At 65.6% G+C, this 14804-nt stretch overlaps 2 protein-coding genes across 2 annotated transcripts; both read right to left on the bottom strand.

Moving 5' to 3' along the window:
* Positions 1 to 4838: 4838 nt before the first annotated feature.
* Positions 4839 to 10383, bottom strand: DTX3 (deltex E3 ubiquitin ligase 3). Its single transcript, XM_086870537.1, has 5 exons — positions 10291 to 10383; positions 9371 to 9433; positions 7471 to 8123; positions 5781 to 5998; positions 4839 to 5435 (listed from the first exon to the last, which is right to left on the bottom strand). The coding sequence occupies exons 2-5, from the start codon at positions 9381 to 9383 to the stop codon at positions 5360 to 5362; spliced, it is 960 nt and encodes a 319-aa protein (XP_086726663.1). The 5' UTR covers positions 9384 to 9433; positions 10291 to 10383; the 3' UTR covers positions 4839 to 5359.
* A 261-nt stretch (positions 10384 to 10644) lies between these two features.
* PIP4K2C (phosphatidylinositol-5-phosphate 4-kinase type 2 gamma) lies at positions 10645 to 14484 on the bottom strand. Its single transcript, XM_086870531.1, has 10 exons — positions 14289 to 14484; positions 13765 to 13862; positions 13578 to 13674; positions 13354 to 13494; positions 13140 to 13286; positions 13009 to 13047; positions 12646 to 12759; positions 12009 to 12255; positions 11815 to 11918; positions 10645 to 11306 (listed from the first exon to the last, which is right to left on the bottom strand). Exons 1-10 carry the CDS (start codon positions 14457 to 14459, stop codon positions 11226 to 11228), a joined length of 1239 nt encoding a protein of 412 aa, XP_086726657.1. The 5' UTR covers positions 14460 to 14484; the 3' UTR covers positions 10645 to 11225.
* Positions 14485 to 14804: the final 320 nt, after the last annotated feature.

Here is a 14804-nt window from a genome sequence, read left to right as displayed (position 1 = left end):
ATGTCCCAAATTCGGTGCCCCCTGACCCAGCTGGGGCACAGAAGGCAGCGGTGGTGGTGGAGGGAAGAAGAATTTACTGGAAGCAGCAACGAGATCAGAAACAGGAGCAGCAGCGTTGGTACCAAACGGTTCAGGAGGACCCCGGGTCCTGGCCCTGCTCTCACAGCAGAAATTAACCCTGTCCTGGCCACAATTCGGGCATTCCCCACCTCTTACTACACACCCTCCACTCATTCCTAATCCCACACCTTCCACTCATTCGTAATCCCACACCTTCCACTCATTCCTTATCCCACACCTTCCACTCATTCCTAATCCCACACCTTCCACTCATTCCTAATCCCACACCCTCCACTCATTCCTAATCCCACACCCTCCACTCATTCCTAATCCCACACCTTCCACTCATTCCTAATCCCACACCTTCCACTCATCCTTTATCCCACACCTTCCACTCATTCCTAATCCCACACCTTCCACTCATTCCTTATCCCACACCTTCCACTGATTCCTAATCCCACACCTTCCACTCATTCCTAATCCCACACCTTCCACTCATTCCTTATCCCACACCTTCCACTGATTCCTAATCCCACACCTTCCACTCATTCCTAATCCCATACCTTCCACTCATTCCTAATCCCACACCTTCCACTCATTCCTTATCCCACACCTTCCACTCATTCCTAATCCCACACCTTCCACTCATTCCTAATCCCACACCTTCCACTCATTCCTTATCCCACACCTTCCACTCATTCCTAATCCCACACCTTCCACTCATTCCTAATCCCACACCTTCCACTCATTCCTTATCCCACACCTTCCACTCATCCTTTATCCCACACCTTCCACTCATTCCTTATCCCACACCTTCCACTGATTCCTAATCCCACACCTTCCACTCATCCTTTATCCCACACCTTCCACTCATTCCTTATCCCACACCTTCCACTCATCCTTTATCCCACACCCCCCGTCACGTTCCAGCTGTACCCACACACGCAGGAGTTTCACCCCTGGCTGTTCCCGGTGTCTGTGGGGTCGGTCAGTCCTGGCTGTCGATGTTTCCACCCTGGATCTGTCCCAGGACACTGGGGCTGCATCCAGAGCTCCCAGCACCATCCATCCACAACCAGAGCTCCACATTCCAGACTCCTCACCCCAAAGTCAAAGCCCCTTGAGGGACATTTGTGTCTCCCTGTCCTCTGCACCTCCTGCCAGGAGCAGCCAGGTCCATGAGCAGAAACAATCGAGGGATGGGTTTGCTTTGCTTGAGGCAGGGCTGATCCAAACTCTTCCTGACACGTTCCTCGTTCCCTCCTACAGCACCCCGGGCTGGGCAGGGCAGGGCAGGGTCACACTCGGCTGTTCTCCCACCAGGGGATCCCAGGGGTTGAAGGTCCCACCACCCCTGCCTTGAGTGCGGTTTTTAACAGCCCACTGCAGATTCCCAGGGCTGGTGCCTGACAGAGAACGTGACACCCCCAGCCCATCCTGAGCTCTCTGGCCCGGGTGTCCCTGAGGCCATTCTTGAAATGAGTCCCACGTGTCGCACTCGGTCCTTACAGCACTGCCACATCACCGTGGGACCCGTTCCCCAAGGCCCAGGGTGGTGCTGCAGGCGGTGCTGGGAGGCTCAGGCTCCATCCCCAGCCATGCACTGGTGCCTCCTCCCACCCTGGGAGGCTCAGGCTCCATCCCCAGCCATGCACTGGTGCCTCCTCCCGGTGCTGGGAGGCTCAGGCTCCATCCCCAGCCATGCACTGGTGCCTCCTCCCGGTGCTGGGAGGCTCAGGCTCCATCCCCAGCCATGCACTGGTGCCTCCTCCCGGTGCTGGGAGGCTCAGGCTCCATCCCCAGCCATGCACTGGTGCCTCCTCCCACCCTGGGAGGCTCAGGCTCCATCTCCAGCCATGCACTGGTGCCTCCTCCCGGTGCTGGGAGGCTCAGGCTCCATCCCCAGCCATGCACTGGTGCCTCGCTTCCCTGGCAGGTTTGTGACGCTGGTTTAGGTCCCCAGTTTAGAGACTCCGGACACTGTTCCCCCTCCAGCTGGAGGCACAAAAGGCGAAGATCCCAGGGGGAGATAAGAACAATTTACTGGAAACAGCAACGAGATAAGAGAAGGAGCAGGAACAGCACCAATATTAATAACTGAAGGTCTAAGAAAAGAAATTATTCCCACAGACAAACATCCCCGACAATAAACAAACTCCAGACGGTTCCCTCATCCCATTCACTCGAAGGTAGGAGCCTCTCGTGCCTGGAAGAGAATCCCCCCATGGTTGAGGTGGGACAGAACCAGCCCTGGTCCCAGCCAAGCCCGTCCCAGCTGCTGCAAAACCCAGCCCTGTCCTGGCAGAGCCAGGAGTGGTTGATCCACGACCCCGCTGGGAGTTCACCGGGAGGAGCCAGCTCAGGGGGTGCCCAGGTGAATTTGGGGGCCTCTGGGAGGGGGAAATCCACTGAAGGTTGCACCAGGACTCAGGTGCTCCGGACCTCTCCCGACAGCCTCGAGCCCAGCCCAGCTGTGCTCCAGCTGCGCTCCCTGCTGGGCTCTGCAGAAACCGGCCTGGGGTGGGAAATGCCCTGGATCCCCCATCCCCTGTGGCCCCCGTATCCCCTATAACCCTCCCATACCCCCTGTAGCCCCCCTGTAACCCCCATACCCCCTATAGCCCCTTCTATAGCCCCCATATCCCCTATAGCCCCTTCTATAGCCCCCCATATCCCCTATAGCCCCTTCTATAAACCCCATATCCCCTATAGCTCCCTCTATAACCCCCATATCTTCTATAGCCCCTCTGTAGCCCCCCATATCCCCTATAGCCCCCTCTATGACCCCCATATCCCCTATAGCCCCTCTATAACCCCCATATCCCCTATAGCCCCCTCTATAACCCCCATATTCCCTATAGCCCCTTCTATAGCCCCCCATATCTTCTATAGCCCCCTCTATAACCCCCATATCCCCTTTAGCCCCCTCTATAACCCCCATATCTTCTATAGCCCCTCTGTAGCCCCCCATATCCCCTATAGCCCCCATCCCCTATAGCCCTGATGAAATCAAGGACTCCTGGCAGGCCGGGAAGTTCTATCTGCCTGAGAAAGGGAAACTTTGGCCCCGTTTTTGGGAAAAGATGGAGAAGAGGATTCTGGCAAAGCCCCCCTGGGGCTGGGGGAGTCACGGGACGGATCCTCCTGGGAAGGTCCTGCAGGAGCAGGGAGGGGATTTGGGAACCTCAGCTCAGCCTAACCAAGGCCAGGTCCTGCCCCTGAGGAGGGACCTCGTCAGGACACAGGGGAGGCACGAGGATTTCGTTTATCTGGATTTCTGGGGAGCCTTTGGCACAATTCCCCAACATCCAAACGGGGATTCCAGGGCTGGGCTGTTCCTGGATGCAGAATTGGCTGCACAGTCACATCCAGAGGCTCGTGGGTGGTGGCTCAGAGTCCCAGTGGACATCGGTGACCAGTGGTGTCCTCAGGGGTCACACTGGGACCGGTGACACTGGATCCATTCATCCCTGACATGGACGGGGGACAGAGGCCACCCTGAGCTGTGACACCGAGCTGGGGGTCAGGGACAGCCCTGAAGGACGGGGCCATCCCGAGGGACCTGGAGGAGCTGGAGCAGCGTCCTGTGGGAATCTCCTGGGGTTTAACAAAGCCAAGGGCAGGTGCTGCCCCTGGGTCAGGGCAAGCCCAGGGATGGATCCAGGGGGGTGAGCAGATGGAGCAGCCCTGGGAGAAGGAGCTGGGGGTGCCAAGGGGGGTGAGAGCTGGACCTGCCCCAGCCCAGAGACCCCCGAGCCTGGGCTGAGCCCCCAGTGGGGACAGAGGGGAGGGGGGTTCTGCCCCTCTGCCCTGCTCAGGTGAGACCTCACCTGCAGAGCTTCTCCAGCCCTGGGGACCCACACAGGGAGGACCTGCAGCTGCTGGAGCCAGTCCAGAGGAGGCCACAGAGCTGCTCCAAGGGCTGGTGCCCCTGTGGAGCCAGGCTGGGACAGCTGGGAGTGTTCACCTCACTCCAGGGAGACCTTGGAGCCCCTTCCAGGGCCTGAAGGGGCTCCAGGAGAGCTGGAGAGGGACTTGGGACAAGGAAAGGAGGGACAGGACACAGGGAATGGCTTCTCAGTGCCAGAGGGCAGGGATGGACGGGATATTGGGAAGGAATTCCTGGCTGTGAGGGTGGGGAGGCCCTGGAATGGATTTCCCAGAGGAGCTGTGGCTGCCCCATCCCTGGAAGTGTCCAAGGCCAGGCTGGACAGGGCTTGGAGCAGCCTGGGATAGTGGGAGGTGTCCCTGCCCGTGGCAGGGGTGGGACCAGGTGGGTTTTAGGGCTCTCCTAACCCAGCCCACTCCATAATTCTGTGTTGTTCCACCCCAGTATCCCCCTGACCTCAGGGTCCAGCCCAGTGCCTGCATCCCAAAATTCCAATGTTCTATTTCAGTTTCCTTCAACAATGTTTTCATCCTGGTTTCCCAGCCCAGTGTCCCAGCCTGGAGTCTGATCCCGCTGTCCCCAGCTCAGCTCCCAGCCCAGTGTCCCCATCACACATCCCAGTGTCCCAATGTCCCATCCACACAGCCCCAATGTTTCCATCCTGTTGTCCCATGCCCACATCCCCATCCCAATGTCCTGATGCCATCCCGATGTCATCCCAACACCCCCATCTCCATGTCCCATCCCAAACTCCCGTATCTCTTGTCCCCACGCCAGTGTCCCCAGCCCTGTCCCCCCCTGCACCCCCACCCAGAACCGCCACCCCCCTGCGCCTCCCGGAGCTCCTGGTGACCCCCTCCCCTCCCCCAGCCCCCCTGGCACCCCTCAATCCATTGCATATTTTTATTGGAGTAAAGTTACAGACCTGGGGGGGAAATAAAAAATAAATAACCCCCCCCGAGGGTGGGACCCCCCCGGGGCTGGGGGGGTCAGGGATCCCCCTGTCTGTCCTGGGGGTCAGGGGTATGTACAGGGGTCCGTCTGTCCGTGCTGCGGGGGCTGTGTGGCACCAGCCTCCCTGGGGGGGCCTGGCCCCCTCCTTGTGCCCCCCACTGCCAGCCAGGGGGGCCGGGGGGCTCCCCCTGCTCAGGGTGGTCCTGTTGTATGGGGGGGATCCCCCTGCATGGGGGTCCCGTTGAATGAGGGGATCCCTCTACCCAGGGGGGTGCTCCTCCTGCCCTGGGGGGTCCTGTTGTATGGGGGGATCCCCCTGCCTGGGGGTCCTGCTGTCTGGGGAGGTTCCCCCTGCCCAGGGAGGGTCCAGGGGGTCCTTGCTGCCCGGGGTGATCCTGGGGGGGTCCCGGTGCATGGGGGGATCCCCCTGCCCGGGAGGGGTCCCTGCCCCCCCACTCAGTCCTCGGTGATGCCCTTGGCCCGCAGCTCCTCCTGCACCCGGGCGAGGTACGTGGGGTCGGGGTACCCGAACCTGGGGGCAGAGGGGGGAGTGAGTCAGGCCGTGCCCCCCGCTGGGTGCTCTCCCCTCACCCCTTCCCCCCCACACCCCAGGGACCCCCCCAGTCCCCCCCTCCCGCACAGCTGGTGCCACTGGTCTTGTGGTGGATGTTGTTCCCCAACCCCTCAGGTGCCCTCCCAGGTTCCACCCCCCATCCACAGGTGCCCATCAGCCCCCCCGGGTGCCCCCACACCCCCCCTGGCACAGCTGGGTGCAGTCAGTCTCGTGGTGGATCTCATTCCCCAACCCTTCAGGTGCCCCCCAGGTGCCCCCCAGGCGTTCCCAGGCACCCCCAGCCCCCCCAGGTGCCCCCCGCACAGCTGGGGCCCGCCGGTGCAGTTGGTCTTGTGGTGGATGTCGTTCCAGGTGATGACGTTGGCACGGCCGGTGGTCAGCGAGGTGCCCACGGTGAAGGTGAGGCGCTGGGCGAAGGCCTTGCGGAACAGCCCCAGCACCTTGTTCCCCTCGGGGCAGTCGGGCAGGTACGCGACGCGCGTGGTGCCGGGGTACCGCACCCCCGGGTTCGGGTGTTCCACCTGCACCGGGGCAGGGACAGGGAAGGGACAGGGGCACAGGTGTCAGTGACTGACAGGGGTACAGGTGTCAGTGACTGACAGGGGTACGGGTGTCAGCGACTGACGGGGATACAGGCATCAGTGACAGTGGCACAGGTGTCAGTCACGGGGTAGAGGTGTCAGTGACTGACAGTGGTACAGGTGTCAGTGACAGGGGTACAGGTGTCAGTGACAGGGGTACAGGTGTCAGTGACAGGGGCACAGGCGTCAGTGACAGTGGTACAGGTGCCAGTGACAGGGGCACAGGTGTCAGTGACAGGGGCACAGGTGTCAGTAACAGTGGTACAGGTGTCAGTGACAGGGGTACAGGTGTCAGTGACAGGGGTACAGGTGTCAGTCACAGGGGTACAGGTGTCAGTCACAGGGGTGCAGGTGTCAGTCACAGGGGTACAGGTGTCAGTGCCCACCTGCTGCCAGGGTACCGCACCCCCCGTTCAGGTGTTCCACCCATGGGGGGTGACAGAAGTGACGGGGGGCACGGGGGGATGGATGCCGGTGTCTGTTTGGCCCTGGGGCACTGCCCCGCCCGGTACAGGGGCTCAGGTACGGGGGAGAAGTGATGGGGAGCACAAGGGACAGGTGCCACTGCCCACCTGGTACCCAGGTACTGCACCCCCAGTGCACGGGGCACGGAGGGGACACACAGCAGGTAAGGGCAGGGGAAAGGGCCGGGAATATTCCACCTGCCCCGAGGGTGGGGGGCAAGGGATGGGGGTACAGGAGGGATGGGGGTACAGGAGGGAGGGGGGTTCAGGAGGGATGGGGGTACAGGAGGGATGGGGGTACAGGAGGGATGGGGGTTCAGGAGGGATGGGGGTACAGGAGGGAGGGGGGTTCAGGAGGGATGGGAGGAGGGGGATCAGGGCTGGGGGCACCCAGCAGGGTTTGAGGCACACAGGGGTGTTGGGAGCACCCAGGGGTATTAGGGACACGCGGCTGTGTCAGGGGCATTTGGGGGCACCAGAGGTGCCAGCAGCACCCAAAAGGATTTGGGGGCACCCAGGGACACCTGTCAGGATGTGTGGACAACCCAGGGAAGCTGGGTACACCCAGCAGGGTTTGGGGACACCCTGGGGCACTGGGGGCACAGAGCTGGGTCAGGGGTATTTGGGGACACACAGGGCCACCCATCAGGACTTGAGGGTGCTGGGGACACAGTACTGTGCCAGGGCCAGCCAGCAAGATTTGGGGACACCCAGGGTTGTTGGGGACACAGAGCTGGACCAGGAGCATCTGGGGCACATCTGGGGCAACCAGGAACACTGGGGACACAGGACTGAGTTGGGGCACCCATCACAGTTTTGGGGCACCCAGGGATGCTGGGGACACTCAGGGGTACCCACTGGGGCACAGGGGGCGTAGGGCTGGGCCAGGGCCATCCAAGGGGATTTGAGCCCACCCCCCAGTCCCGCCCCGGCCCGAGCCGCACTCACCCCCTGCACGCCGGGCGGGAAGACGTACTGGATGATGATGGTGCCGAAGGCCTCGTAGCCGGGCAGGGGCAGCGCGGCGTCGCGGGTGACCAGCATGCGCCCGTCGGGGGGCTGGTTGCCCACCAGCTGCCCGTAGAAGCGGCCGCAGACGGGGCAGGCGGAGCGCACCTGCAGCGCCCGGGCGATGCACTCCCCGCAGAACGAGTGCCGGCAGCGCTCCAGCGTGCGCGGGCCCCGCATCTCGCCCAGGCAGATCGGGCACTGCCGCTCCGGCTCCTCGTCCCGGGCCGGGCCCGCGCCGGGGGGGCCGGCGGCGCCCGCGGGGGGCTCCGGGCGGGCCCCCAACACCTCCCCGTGCCGCTGGCTGCGCTTCTTCAGCTCCTTCTCCGTCTCCTTGAGCAGCGCCTTGAGCGCCTTGCGGGCCGGGCAGAGCCCCGCGCCGCCGGGGGGCCCCGGGGGGGTCGCGCAGAGCTGCAGCACGTACAGCTCGGGGGTCTCACCGTCCACCAGGATCCTCACCCGCGCCTCCTGCGCCAGCAGCGCCAGGCGCGCCGCGCGCTCCCGCGTCACGAACTCCCACACGCGCTTCGGCACCGTCACCCGGCTCTTGGCGGGGCCCCCGCACCCCGACATCCTCGACAGCACGAACGACACTGCGGGACACCCCGGCAGCGTCAGCGGCTGCGCACGGACACCCCAAAACACCCGGAGATTGGGTACGGACCCCAAAACACCCGTGGACACCCCAAAACATCAGGGGCTGGGCAAGGACACGGCCAGAGACTGGACCCCGCTGTCACCCAACTCCTGGGGGGGCCCCCGCACCCCGACATCCTCTACAGCATGAACGACACTGCGGGGACACCCTGAAACCGCCCGGCTGGGCACGGGCACCCCAAACCACCAGGGTCCAGGCACAGACCCCCAAAACACCCACGGATACCCCAAACCAGCAGGGGATGGAGATGGACCCCAAAAAACCTTCTGAGCCTCGACCCCACCACCACCATCACCTGGCTCTTGGTGGTCCCCCTGCACCCCGACATCCCTGACAGCACAAAAGACACTGGAGAACCCCAAAACTGCCAAGGACTGGGCACGGGACCCCCAAAACTCCCAGAGACTGGACCCCATTGGCACCATCACCTGGTGGCCCCCACACACCCCAACATCCTCGACAAACATGGTGGGGAGACACCCCAAAACCATTATGGGCTGGCCATGGGACCCTTGGAACCCCAAAATCTGGGCATGGGATCTTCAAAGCCTGAGACTGGGCACGGACCCCCAAAACCTCTCAGAGTCTGGGCATGGAGCCCCAAAACCCTCTAACACTGGGCATGGAGCCCACAAAACCCCAGAGCTTGGGGAATCTGCGTCTCCCCACAAAACCATCAGTCTAAACATGAGCCCCCCAAAAGCCTCTGAATTTGGGCACTTAAGGGACCCCCCCAGAATGCTCAGAGCCCGGACACAGCCTCCAGGGGGGTTCCTGAGAGGGCCACAGTGTCCCCTGCCCCACTGGGAGGACGTTTACCCACCCAAGGCGCCACCTCAAGGGTTAAACCTTCCCCTGTCCCCCAAATCTGGGACACCCCGGGGGTGTCACCACACCGTGACCCCTGGGGGGTGGGGGCGAGGTTTGGGGCCTCCCCAGAACCACCCTCCCCATCCCGCGGGATCCCCACAGCCGGGGGGTACCCGAGGGGGGTCCCCAGAACCCGAGAGGTGTTCCAAAGGGGTCTCCAGAGCCAGGGGGTCCCACAGCTGTGGGGTGGGCAAGGAGGTCCCCATAGCCCGGGGGGAGGGTCCAAAGGGGGTTCCCGGAGCCAGAGGCCGCGCACGAGTGGGGCTCACACGGCCCGGGGGGTTCCCAGAGCGGGGTGTCCCCCACACCCACCTGGTGAGCCCATGGGGGACACGAGCGGAGGCGCGGCGGATCAGCAGAGCCACGAGCCCGGGGCTGGGGGGACACGGGGGGGACAAGGGGGGTCACAGGTGGCCCCCACCACCCCCCAGACCCAGTTTGGGGCCTCCCCCAGACCCCCCCCCGAGCAGGTCACCCTACAATAACAACAGCAGCGTCACCCCCTCCGTGTCCCCAGGGGACCCCACAACACCCACAAGCCCCAGCACCCCCCCCCGGCACTTTTGGGGGGCGATCACCAGATCCTGGGGGTCCCCAGCACCCCCGGACCCCCCAAACCCATTCAGCACCTCCGGACCCGGCATCGAGGGCTGTTTTCCCAGGCATCGGTCGGGGGGAGCCCCGCGGACCGGCGGTGCTGGACACGCTGCCCCCCCCCGTGACCCCCATCCCCCCGAGGGGCTCCACGCGGGGGGGTCAGGGCGGGGAATGAGGGATGCGGCCCGGAATGGGGGGGCTGAGAAGGCCCGGGGGAGCTGGGGGTCCCGGTAAGGCCCGGGGAGGGCAGGACAGGCCCGGGGGTCCCGATGAGGCCCGGGCGGATCCGGCCGGTGACAGGACGGGCCCGGGGGCCGTGAGGGGTCCCGCTGAGGCCCGGGGAGGGGACACAACAGGCCCGGGGAGGGCCCCGGGGGTCCCGATGAGACCCGGGGGAGGGTCGGTGAGTCCCGATAAGGCCCGGGTGGTTCGGGGGGTCCCGCTGAGGCCCGAGGGGGACGGACAGGCCGGGGAGGGGCCCGGGGGGGTCGCTGCGGTGGAGGCAGCACCAGGCCCGGGGCGGGGGGCGCGGGCAGAGAGGGCTACCGGGGGCCAGGCCGGGGCGGGGGGCGCGGCGGGGAGGCCGGGGCGGTGCCGGGGGATCCCGGAGGGGGTCTCGGGGGTCCCGCACCCACCGGGCCCGGGCGGGCGCAGCATCGCGGGCGCGTCCGGCGGCGGGGGGCGCCCTGCGCGCGGCCGCGTCACGTGACCGCGCGGGGCGGGGCCGCCATGGCAACGGGGGGAGGGGCGGGGCCATGGCAACGGCGCGCGGGGCTGGCTGGGGCGGGCGTCGTCATGGCAACGCGGCGGGGCGGGGGCGGGGCCACAGCCGGGGGCGGGGCTCGACCCGGTAGAAGGCGGGGCCAGGGGTGGGGCCAGGCCCGGGGGTTGAGCCGGGAATTTCGGGGGTCCGTGGGAAGGGAGGAGCCGGGGGGGCCTTGAGGAGAACAGGGGGGTCCGAGGGGCCCAGGGAACGGGGCAGACTCAGAGCCGGTTCAATAATTTATTTCTCGGGGTACGGAGCGGGGGAAGGAGCCCCATAAAATGGGGGTGGGGGACACGACACGCGACACTCCCACAAATGGGGGACAGGGGTGTCAGCCCAGCAGGGCCCCGCCCCCGGGGGGGTCACACCAGGCCGGGGTCCTCCCCTGACCTCCCCCGGGAGCTGCAGTGAAGGGGGGAGCTGTGGAGCCCCCCCAGGTCCCACACGGAGGGGCGCAGGGTGTGTCCCCCCAGTCTCGTTCAGAAGAGGGGTGGGGGCTGCACCCCCGGGAGGTCAGGAGTGGGGACCCCCTAAACCCCCCCTCCCTGGGGCAAGTAGTGTTTGACTCCCTCCCAGCTTTGGGAGGGGGCAGAAAGGTCCCAGAGCCCCTTGTGCAGGGTAGGGGCACCCCAGACCCCCCCAGCGCCGGGGCCAGAGCCCCCCAGGCCCCCCTTACATAAAGTTAAGGCACTTGAGTAGTGAAACCCCCCTGCGGGGAGGGGCTGCTGCAGAGGCCCTGGGCGTGGGGAGGGGGCAGCGCACCCGGGGGGGTTTTGGTCCCACGGGGAGGGGCTGGGGCCCCCCTCAGGCAAAGATGTTGGTGATGAAGTCGAGGAAGCGCTTGGCGTATTGCTCGGGGTGCACCGTGGAGATCTCGGCTCCGGCCTGGGGTGCACCGGCTCAGACCCCACACACACCCCCAGCCCCTCCTGACACCCCCTAAATCACCCCCACACACACCCCCAGCTCCTCCTGACACCCCCTAAATCACCCCAGCAACAGAGCCCTGCCCCAGAAAACCCAGGAACCGACCCCCAGCCCCTCCTGACAACCCTCAGCCCCCTACTCCCCCCACAACACCCCTGGGAACTGACCCGTCCCAAAAACTCCTCCACAGGAACCAACACCTTCCTGGGCACCCCCCACAGCTTCACCTGACCCCCCCCACAGCCACCCTCAGTCCCAGCCTCCCCCCACCCCTCCTGCCCCCAGACCCTGCTGGGGCTTTAACCCCCCCTCAAAGCCTCCCTTGAAGGATTGGCCCAGGTCCCCCCAACCTCTTCCTCTCCCTGCCTTTGGCACTCCAAGAACCCCACTCCCCAAAATACCCACGGGGGGCCCCTGCCACCCCCCATGCTGGGGGTGCTCTCCCCCAGCTCGGGCCCCCGCTCACCCCGTGTTTGACGGTCTTGGCCGCGTGCGCCGCCTTCTTGCGGGCGTCGTACTGGGTGAGGACATCGATCAGCCCCATGAAATAAACCTCGCGCCGGGGGGCTCCTGGGGGGCACAGCAAGGGGGGCTCAGCGCTCCCTGCACCCCCAAAAGCCCCCCACACGACCCCCCTCACCCCAAACCCCTCCAGCTCACCCTCGGCCCCACGCAGGGCGTACACGTCCACGCAGGGGTCGAATTCCCCAGGCCCCAGGGGCCGGTAGGAGTTGAGGAGCCCCCCCAGGCCCTCCGGGGAGGTGCCATAGGGGTCCCCCATTCCTGCCTCATCACCACCCCCGAACTCCTCTTCCTCCAGCTCTTCCTCCTCCTCCTGCTCCCCCCGTTCCACCTCATGGATGCCCAGGAGCAGGCTGTAGTCCATCAGCTTCTGCTGCACCAGGAACTGGGGAGCAACAGCAGGAATTGGGGGGAGCACGCCAAAACCCTCGGGGGCTGCACCCCAAAACCCCCAGAGCCTGAACACTGAGAAGGGGACCCCCACAACCATCAAATACTTGACATGGTCCCCAGAAACCCCTTGGACTCTCAGGGCTGCCAAGGGGGACAGCCAAGGGGTCATAAGGGGTGGGGGACACTTCCACAGCCCCAGGGAGGGCTCCCCCAAACCCTCACAGCCTGGGTACAGGGGGACCTGCCCCCAGACCCTCACAGCCTGGGTACTAGCAGGCCAAACAAAGAGTCAGTTGGGGTTGGGGCCACTTCTGCAGCTGGTGGGGGGAGGAGACAGCCCCCCCTCAATGGCTCCCTGCAGGTGCAGCCCCCCAGTTCCCACCTCCACATCCCGCTTGAGCTTTTCCATGAACTCGCGCTGCTGCTCCTCCTCCACGAACACCTTCTCGTTCTTGTTGAGGAAATCCACATCCTTCAGCGTGGGCAGCTCCTTGCCCTGCAGAGGGATGGGGAGCAGACCCCCCCAGACACCCCTGAGCTGGAGGGGACACCCTGGGCTGTGGGACCCCCCCAGGTACAGGCTGTACCTGTGGGGGTCACGGGTGAGCCCCTCTTCAGGGGAATGAGCCCTTCTTGGGGTATGGGGGGCAGGTAATGAGCTGTCATTATTAGAGGGGAGGGAAAATGAGGCCTGGAGAACCCCCCCACCTAAATTTGGGGGGCTCACAGCATCCTCCTGCCATACCTTCTCTTTGTCACTGGCCTCTCGGTCCACAAGGGAACCCTGGAGAGAACAGAACAGAGGTGACGGGATGGCTCTTGGGGAGAGGCTGCCCCATGATGGGAGTCAAGGGGGCTCAGGGGTCACCCCAATACCTTCAGGTCGTACTTCCTGTGCACAGGCAGGCGGTGGCTGAACAGGTTCCTCATGACCAGCAGGTAGGTGTCCTCGCTGTCCACGCTCACCCGGTACATGCCCAGGAACCGCGGCAGCAGCGTCTGCCCGTGGCACTGCACCACGTACTGGGGAGGGACAGAGGTGACGCAGCCGCGCTCGGGGACGCCCCCGCGCACCTCGGGCCCCCCGTACCTGGTGGTAGTGGGACAGCAGCCCGTGGACATCGGCCACGTCCTCGCTCGAGAGCTCCTTCAGCACCAGCGTCCGGTCGGCCGACAGCAGCAGCCGGTGGCCGCTGCCCGCCCAGCGCGGGGGGCTCCGAGTCAGGGACACCTGGGGGACACACGGGGAGGGGACCGGTGGCCGGGAGCCCGGGGAGGGCCCGGGGGTCCTCTCAAAGCGCCCCCCCCGCCCACCTGGTAGTCCTGGTCATCGATGCCAAAGCGCTCCCGCAGGTTGCGGAACACCTGGGGACAGTATTCCTTGAACTTGAAGTGGCTGGGCAGGTTCTCCCTGAGTTTGGGGGGGGTCGTGGCACGACGTGAGTTTTTGGGTGTCCCCCGCTGCGGGACGCTCCCCGCGCCCCCCGCCCATGCCGCTCACCTGTTGAACAGGTGGTTGTTGACCTTGATTTTGGAGCTGGCTTTGAAGTCATCGGGCAACAGCATCACGGGCAGCGGCACCTGGCTCAGCTCGTTGATCTGGGGAGGGCGCGTTGGGACCGCCAGGAACCACCCCCAGAGCCCCAGAGCCCCAGCGGGGCCGGTGACAGCCCCCAACCCCCGGGGGTCCCCCAAGGGTGGGGACAGGGGGTCCCGGGGGATGGAGCCAAGGGATGGGAGACACGGGATCCCGGGCAGGGGGAGACGCGGGAGCTCCGGGGGAAATGACGGTCCCAGGGAAGAGACACGGTGGTCCCGAGCGGGGGGACTGAGGGGATGCCGGGGAAAACACGCGGGGGTCCCGGAGGGGGGGCACGGAGAGCCCGGGCGGGGAACCGGGACCGGGACTGACGAATCCCGGGGCCGCGGGGTCCCGGAGAGGCGGGGAGGGGAGCGGGGCTGGCGCGGGGGTCCCGGGGAAAAGAGACGCGGTGTCCCGCGAGGGTCCCGGTGCCGGGTCCTGACCTGGTGCGTGACCCCCCAGCCCAGCACCGCCAGCAGCGGGTCCGCGGCCCGCGGCAGCTTCACGCGCTGCGGCACGAAGCGCTTCTGCTTCTTCTTCGTGCGGGCGGCGCCGGGGCCGGGGCCGGCGCCGGGACAGGGACCCCCCGCCGCCGCCGCCGCCGCCGCCGCCATGGCCGCCGCTTCCGCCTCCGCCGCCGCTTCCGCCGCCGCTTCCGCCCGGCCCCGGCGCGGGCCCGGAACCCGGAAGTGGCGCCAGGAGCTGGGCGGGGCCGGACCCGAGGGGCCGCCAGGGGGCGCCACAGGCCCCGGGCGGCACGTGCGACATCCCGGGACACGTGACCGGGACACGTGACCGGGACACGTGTGTGATCCCCCTGGAACACGTGTGACACCTGCAGGACACGTGTGACACCTGCAGGACACGTGTGACACTTGTAGGACACACGTGTGACACCTGCAGGACACACGTGTGACACCCAGATGGGACCAGCTGTGTTATTGCCACAGGGAACATGT

This window comes from Cyanistes caeruleus, chromosome 32, assembly GCF_971803275.1.
Source record: "Cyanistes caeruleus chromosome 32, bCyaCae1.hap1.1, whole genome shotgun sequence".
Classification (NCBI taxonomy): Eukaryota; Metazoa; Chordata; class Aves; order Passeriformes; family Paridae; genus Cyanistes; species Cyanistes caeruleus.
The sequence above is the reverse complement of the archived record's forward strand: the minus strand, read 5'-3'. Positions and strand labels throughout refer to the sequence as shown.